The sequence below is a fragment of the Colias eurytheme genome, chromosome 25 (assembly GCF_061535395.1).
Source record: "Colias eurytheme isolate Ceu_HAF_F1 chromosome 25, ilColEury1 Martin Lab GWU primary, whole genome shotgun sequence".
NCBI classification, from domain to species: domain Eukaryota; kingdom Metazoa; phylum Arthropoda; class Insecta; order Lepidoptera; family Pieridae; genus Colias; species Colias eurytheme.
In genome coordinates this window covers 8,118,124-8,126,504 of record NC_143004.1, presented here as the reverse complement: position 1 = coordinate 8,126,504, position 8,381 = coordinate 8,118,124, and the positions used below count along the sequence as shown (strand labels likewise).

Genomic DNA, 8,381 nt, shown 5'->3' with positions numbered 1-8,381 from the left:
TATAAAATGACATGATAGTAATATCGTTTATTTGTTTGAACAAAGCAGTCCCGTGGTGCTGTGGTTCGGTTTTGCTTAATATGTAATTATTCGTTGTTGCTGGTGGTTCCTTTCTGCTTTTAGTATACCTTGTTTCCAACGTAAAAATCATGTGGTTCTTGTTTGTATAAGAATTTAGACCACTTTTGGATGAGTATTCTTCAATAAAAGCAAAAAACGAAATTTGTCGAGTGGTTCCATTTTGCATAAATACGGACAATTATTGCTGCACAAGATTTGTTCTTATTCAGATCTATTTAGTGGTTGTGAATGCGTGTGCATTTGACAATGTCGAACAGTGGACTGATATGATCTGGATTGACCATCTAATGTCGCGACGATCCACATAAAGATTCGTCAATCCGTCACCTGACTTGGATCGTGATCTGGATTGAGCGTGTAACGGGTGCCTATAGGTTGCAAAACGTCTACGGTCTATCCGAAAGTAGGTAGGTACCTACTACCCTTTACTACCTATACTGCTATTGTTATTCTACCAAAATCTATCTGTTTGATAGTATAAAAATTAGAATAGGTATGATATCAGTGTAAATTATTATACTTACATATTATCATTGAGGTAGGTACCTACCTAAATAAATGCATGTACAGATCACGTACAGATTAAGGTAAACATAAGCAGAAAAATGATTTGTATTCGTAATTTCAATAAAATAATCTGTTAGGTAACTATATTTTCTAATGATAACACAAAATGGTGTGGTTTGAGAATAACAAATGAATTTATTATCTAAGTACCTAGGTATATAAACAAAATTCCTATCCTAAAAAAATATTTACCTATCATGTCAATATCAACAATTTAGGTAGTACCTATGTCATTGATATAATAGTATTTGCGTGATACAAAGCTAGTAATGTAATGAAATTATTCTATCATCATTTCAATATAATAAATAAAAGTGTATGCATAAAAGTAATTTATAAATTACAAATACGTGTTAGCGAACCCCACCCAATTTTGCACAAATCAACATGGCGGACGCCGGCCGGCGTCGTGTGCCAACATAAGAAAATCAATATCGCAGCTGTATTGAAAAAGATGAAATAGTATTTTAAAATAAAACAAACCACCGTAAATTTATGTAATTTTAACAATCTTTTATTAAATTCATCCAATTATTAAGACAATTTAATACAACTATTCAAGATTCAGAAATAAGTAGTTAAATGACTTTTTTCCGGTAGGTTGGCAGCACTGGTATGAGCAACGCAAGCGGAAGTCTCCGATCCGATGGTGTTGTACAGTTTTAGTTATCGATATCGATTGTTAATAAATAAATTAAAACTGTTAAAAAAAATATACAAGCAAGAAGTATTAAGATAGCATACTTGTAATTGAAACAATGCACTCTTACAGGTACGGTAGAATAACTGGTATATTTATGATTCCAATTCTTATATTCAACATTAATGTGTAAATAACTCAGCCTTTATACTATAAAAACATATACTTGTACATGTATTTTTTACTACAAGTTACATCCTCAATACTTTGGAAAATATTGAGGATGTGCGATAACTAAATTTTTAAACTTTACAATTCATATTACTTATTACAATTCATGCTTGCTTATTTTTGAATGATTAAATAAATCAGTGAATATATTTTCCTTGTGTATGATCATGTCAATTCCTTTTCAGTTTAATTCGGTAAATCCACACATTTATGTGTATCCAATAATATTATTATTATGTATTATGCCTTATTAATTAAAACAGTTTACCTATTCGGGCATGAACTATACTAAAAATAAATAATAAGTTCTTGATTTAAAAATGTGATAAAGTACAATCATTAATTTCTATTTCTACCAAAAATTTCTCAACAATTAACTTGTTTGAAATATTCGTTACTTTATCATTATTCTAATTATCAGATTTATCTAAATAAAAAAAAATACTTCGATACATACTCATTAATTCATAATATTACATTACATTATTACCTCGAATATTCAAACCAAGTATTGTCCTATTTAAAAATTATTATGTTTGAACATTAGATTTATTTCGTTTTCATATACACATTTAAAGAATTGCCTAAATTTATTTTATAACTTTGCCTATTTTCCCCACTTCGGTGTGACGCATTGCGACAAAAAGCATCGATATTTAAATAGACGTCTCGACAGCACTAGCCGGTATGCTGCTTTCGTGGCTCGCCCGAAACGGAACATTATTCTTCAAGCAACCACGAAAGTACGTGGTGCGTGCGGAGCAGATTTGTTTTAGTGTTAAGTAATTTATATAGTTAAACAAATATGAGGGAAATCGTGCATATTCAAGCTGGTCAGTGCGGCAACCAAATCGGCGCCAAGGTAATCATATTTTCTTTATAAATTTTGAATTTAGAATGTCTCGGAATGCGGCCGGCATTTTGTGACGCCATACTTATGATTCTCAGTTTGAACTTTGAAAGAAAGATTGTGTCTGCATTTATTTAACATTTAGATTCATTTGTTTCTCTTTTGATGTAAACTATTGAACCAATTTTTGTAACATAAAGATGTCATGTACCTAAGCTAAGTATTTCACATAGATATTTCTAAGACCACACCTGATTATTATTGATTGATGATACATTTGAGAGCGGAATGTACCACGTGTTCTATCTCGATTTGCCGGCTCTCGCCGTCACCGTCTATCTTGAGTCTCAAATTTTTCACATAAAACCACGTAAGCGAGTACGTGACGTACTTATTAATTGAAAGTTACTATTGTTTGCCATATAAAACATTATTTTCGCAGGTGTGATCGTAATTTTTGTTTTTTTTTGTTAAGAATCTTTATAATGGCATGTTGGTAATGGGCCCCACGCAGATGTTATTTCCCGCCTCAAAAAACCGTTAATAATAGGGCAACCGTTAAGTTTCAAGGCTAGCGTCCTGATAAAGGGCGACCAATCAAAGCGCGTTAGCGGCTAGGATGATTCAAATTTCAAATGAACAACCAACGTAAATTCACAGCGTCTTATTTTTTATTAATTCTGTAATAGATTTCTATTGTTTCTGTCATATTGTACAGAATTGTACCTATAAAGATTTTTATCAATAGATACCGAAGATCGCTTATTATTCATACGAAATTGGTTTATGATGTTTTTTACTAGTTGTACTTGTAACTGACATGATAAAAATCGAGTAGGTAATTATTTCTTTGTAGTGGCCGACTTCTTAAAATCAAAGGTAATTTTGCTTAGTATAACTTCGCAATGAGTCATTGCTTCTACGAAATATATTCGAGCTTAGTTTTTTGTCATTATATCAGCTGTATAGAAAAATCAATATACAAGAATCGTGTCAGGATGGAAATCATAGCGCATGTCCGACGTCCGTGCGTTCACCTTTTCCGCGTTGTCTAAAATAGTTTTAAAACTAGGTGGTTATGGCAGCTTTTAATCTTGAGTTCAAATGGTTGAAACGCGCTTCCGTATTTTACGAAATACGCATCATAAAAGTTATTTACGGATATGCTAAAATAACTGACACAAAATGCATCGTTAGTCTGTAAAAACTAAAAATGAATCGCCAGCAATAGGTATCGCCAGACTGCGCTTTCTTGCATTTTATGTGCAATATATTATAATTGTCAACATACCTATTGTATATTTAAGATGTAATTATTAGCTTTTATAAACAACAATAATTAGAAGTACTTAAACTTTTTAATTTAATCCAAATAAAAAATAACTGGGAAGTGATTATTTTTCGAATTTAAAGTATAAGTACTACACTACTTCATTTCCGAAAAATTTGCAGTAGTCATTCAAATTTTGGCACAGATCCACAAAATCGGAATGATCTCATGCAATTTCGCATGGTTAGGAATTTTATGTACTTAGGTACATTTTTGCGTGTCATAGCATTTTATTAGTTGCAGGCTGCAGCCCACGGCATCGCTGTCATGTAAACTTGAAAATAGAGCTAGTATTTTTAAATCAACATTTTCATTAATAAAAAATATAGTTAACCTAATTAACGTTTAGTTTTTCTACGTAATTGGCATAAATAGGTATAATATTTGTACAAAATGTTTGAAAAAATCCTACAATATTATTTGTTTTTATTAAGTAATAAATTAAGTTATCTGGCTACGAGGATAAAAAATCATTTTATGTTCTTGGCTAAGTAAACTTAAATCTACTCTTAAAGGTGTAGAATTTAGTATGGTAAAAAAAAACCTAAGTATACAGGTATTAAAAATATTCTCGCCGACTAGGTACTTAATTATAATTTCAATATTTAAGTAGGTATGTGTAGAAAAAAATGTTCTTTATCTTTACAAATCACCCCTTCAAATATACCATGCCATTGTTGTCAAAAAATAACATTTACATAGGGCGTGGTTAAGTCTAGTCTAGTATGCTGTATTAACAAACACTATGAAACAATGACCTCTTTTAATAGCTGATTCATACTTCAAAAAGTACTATTTATAATGGTTTTGTACCCTACTTAATGTATGGGAAGTAAAACATTTATTGTCAGCTTCCGTAGCAATTATTCTGCTGTTAACATACATTTTGATTAACATTTTGTTAAAGTTTTTTCCATACATAATATCTAAAATCGCATAAAACAAGAGCGAAAAGAATTCCAAGAAATAAATTACTTACATAGTAATATAAAGAAATGTTAAATTTAACTTGGATTTTTTTTATGAATATTATGTCATTACAGACAGAATAAAAAGTAATAAATGCGTCAACAGACCAAAAATGTTACGTGTTAAAGTTGAATTTAAATGAATAGATGGAAAGGTTCATGTCTTGAATACTAATATACAATTATTGAAGAAATTTTGGGCATAGCCTTATCCTGACCGTGGACCAAATCAGGTTAAAATTATCATGATGTCTTTACTTTTTAATTATTATACTTTACCCAATAAAGATTGAAAAAAAAGTTTTTAACTGTATTCGCGAAGAAAATCAATAAAAATCCCTATGTTATAAGTTGTACTAATCTAACTGTAAATAAATTCATAAAAGAACTGTATCTTAAGGCCGCTGCATACGTGACGGGATTTTACCCGGACGGGACGTGACGGGAAGTTTTGGAAACATCGTTGCATACAAAATGTATCCAAATACGCATATGTCACGGGAACATCGACGGGACGGGAACGTGGACGGGAAAAATATCGTCGCCGACGATGTTTAGCACGTCCCGTCCCGCACGTGCCCCGTCCCGTCCGTGATTTCGCTACGTATGCACAGTCGCTCCGTTCGTGCCGGAGAGATTAGTAGTGACGCCTTCCAAGTATCGAAAATGGACGACGAAAAACTAATCGAATGTGTTCGCTCATATCCAGCGTTGTATAGTATAGCGAACCCACAATATATAGACACGAAGTATAAAAATTATTTATGGCGTAAAATTGCCGTGAAATTGTCATACAGTGAAAACGGTAAGTGTTACTTAATGAATATATTGTGGTAGGTATTCCTAACTATACTTAGTCCTTTTCACCTATGATGATTCCTGTGACACTTCATCGTGTTCTGAATTACGTATTTTATGTTTAAAATGCCAAAATAATTTTATTTGCAGAATGTAGATTACAAAGATGTTAGGCAGGTACATATTACATAGACTCTTAAACATTCTGGCTCGTAATTGAGCATGCAAATATATTGTAAATTACAATAAATAATTACAAAAACCATTACAAAATTATAGCAGCTATTATAAATTTAAATATTATAAATAATCTTATATATATTATAAATTAAACTATTATAAATCCATCTTTCGTTATTCACAACACTAGCACGTTAGATCAGAATCACGTCACGGTGCGTATGCGTTTGCACCACGTTCCCGTTGTGAACGAGGCAATCACGTGCCCGTCCCGCTCACGTCCCGTCCGAGGTATTTTCCCGTCACGTATGCAGCGGCCTTTACTTTCTTTAATTAACTTGTCGGCAATAAAGTGTATCTAGACATGATAAAATCAGAAATTTCCTCCGAGCAATAATTACTCTAGATAATTTAAATGGATGACTAACGCTAAATTATCGCATGTCTAAGCTATTCATCGTTCCTCCTAAGTTGGTGACACGAATGGCGATCGTACTTAAATGGAGTGAAATATATATGGATTCTATACGGTTATACACCTTCCATCAAGTTCCATATCCATATACGTAATCTAAGCTAGAATTCGAAATATTTTAATTTCACTTGCAATCTTGGTGTTTTATAGCTTCTAATTTGTTATGTTGACTACTAGACTTGTAATTTTTACCAAGTTAGATAATTAGCATTATGGAAAAGTGTAATTGGGTTAAACGTAATTACGTAATAATAATAATTATTATAGCCGAAACAAAAAAATTAAGTTTTAGTTAAGTAGGGCACAATATATTTAGCCACGCAATATTTTGTTGATCGTCGCGTCTCCAGGGCGACGGTGACTCACCGTGCAAGTCACCACAACCCCTCGTAATACAAACGCAAATAACTTTTACTCATCTACATTTTTCTCTCATTACAGTTCTGGGAGATTATCTCCGACGAACACGGCATCGACCCAACTGGCGCCTACCACGGCGACTCGGACTTGCAACTCGAACGCATCAATGTTTACTACAATGAGGCGTCCGGTGGCAAGTACGTGCCCCGCGCCATCCTTGTGGACCTCGAGCCCGGCACCATGGACTCTGTCCGCTCTGGACCTTTCGGACAGATCTTCCGACCTGACAACTTCGTATTCGGACAATCCGGTGCCGGCAACAACTGGGCTAAGGGACACTACACAGAAGGCGCTGAGCTCGTAGATTCAGTATTGGACGTAGTCCGTAAAGAAGCTGAATCATGCGACTGCCTCCAAGGCTTCCAACTCACACACTCCCTTGGTGGCGGTACCGGCTCCGGTATGGGAACACTCCTTATTTCCAAAATCAGAGAAGAATACCCTGACAGAATCATGAACACATACTCAGTCGTACCCTCGCCCAAAGTTTCAGATACAGTAGTAGAACCTTACAATGCCACACTCTCAGTACATCAGTTAGTAGAAAACACCGACGAGACCTACTGTATTGACAACGAAGCTCTCTATGACATCTGCTTCCGCACGCTCAAACTATCCACACCCACGTACGGCGACCTCAACCACCTCGTGTCGCTCACAATGTCCGGCGTCACCACCTGCCTTAGGTTCCCTGGTCAGCTGAATGCGGATCTCCGCAAGCTGGCCGTGAACATGGTTCCGTTCCCCCGTCTCCACTTCTTCATGCCCGGCTTCGCGCCGCTCACATCTCGCGGCAGCCAGCAGTACCGCGCCCTCACCGTGCCCGAACTCACCCAGCAGATGTTCGACGCCAAGAACATGATGGCCGCGTGCGACCCGCGCCACGGCCGCTACCTCACGGTGGCCGCCATCTTCCGTGGCCGCATGTCCATGAAGGAAGTGGACGAGCAGATGCTCAACATCCAGAACAAGAACTCGTCGTACTTCGTCGAATGGATCCCCAACAACGTGAAGACCGCCGTGTGCGACATCCCGCCCCGTGGTCTCAAGATGGCCGCCACCTTCATCGGCAACTCCACCGCCATCCAAGAGCTGTTCAAGCGCATCTCAGAGCAGTTCACGGCTATGTTCAGGCGCAAGGCTTTCTTGCATTGGTACACCGGCGAGGGCATGGACGAGATGGAGTTCACCGAGGCGGAGAGCAACATGAACGATCTGGTCTCGGAATACCAGCAATACCAGGAGGCCACCGCCGACGAGGACGCGGAATTCGACGAGGAACAAGAGCAAGAGATCGAGGAGAACTAAGTCCCTTGTTCCGACTCCTTCACACTCGCCGCCCCACCCTGTTTCTTCAAGCGTTTTCATAATTTGCTTCAGTAGTTTTGTGTATGTTTTGAATGTATAGTCCCCGGTCCAGGACACGTCGGTGTTGCGGTTACATTTACATTCCCGGTGTTATCTCCGAAGGGCGCTCTCAGGATGTTTATGACCATAAACGTTAACCTTAAGACGACCCCTTCACGACCATCTGGTGCTGTGAACACTGTTGACACAAAAGTAAAGATCTTTTGTTTGATAAGGCTGAACTTTGATTTAATTTCTAAGTTAATTTTTTTAATCTTTGTAACCAGTGTGATTGAGTTTATGTCAGCTTTTGTAACTGAAAAGCTAAAATAATTGTCGTACAATTTTTCGATGTCGATCAAGATTTTTAATTATTATATTCCAGCTGGTGAATAATAAATTACATGATTTTATATGTTTGTTATTATTTTTAGTTTTTACCCCATATTTCCTCCGATAAACCTTTTTACTTTGTACATAAAAAAATAAAACTC

General features: G+C 36.1%; 1 protein-coding gene across 1 annotated transcript; it reads left to right on the top strand.

Moving 5' to 3' along the window:
* Positions 1 to 2,217: 2,217 nt before the first annotated feature.
* On the top strand, positions 2,218 to 8,300 carry LOC149897782 (tubulin beta-1 chain). The gene is made up of 2 exons (XM_090116469.1): positions 2,218 to 2,381; positions 6,562 to 8,300. The coding sequence occupies exons 1-2, from the start codon at positions 2,325 to 2,327 to the stop codon at positions 7,846 to 7,848; spliced, it is 1,344 nt and encodes a 447-aa protein (XP_089972595.1). The 5' UTR covers positions 2,218 to 2,324; the 3' UTR covers positions 7,849 to 8,300.
* Positions 8,301 to 8,381: the final 81 nt, after the last annotated feature.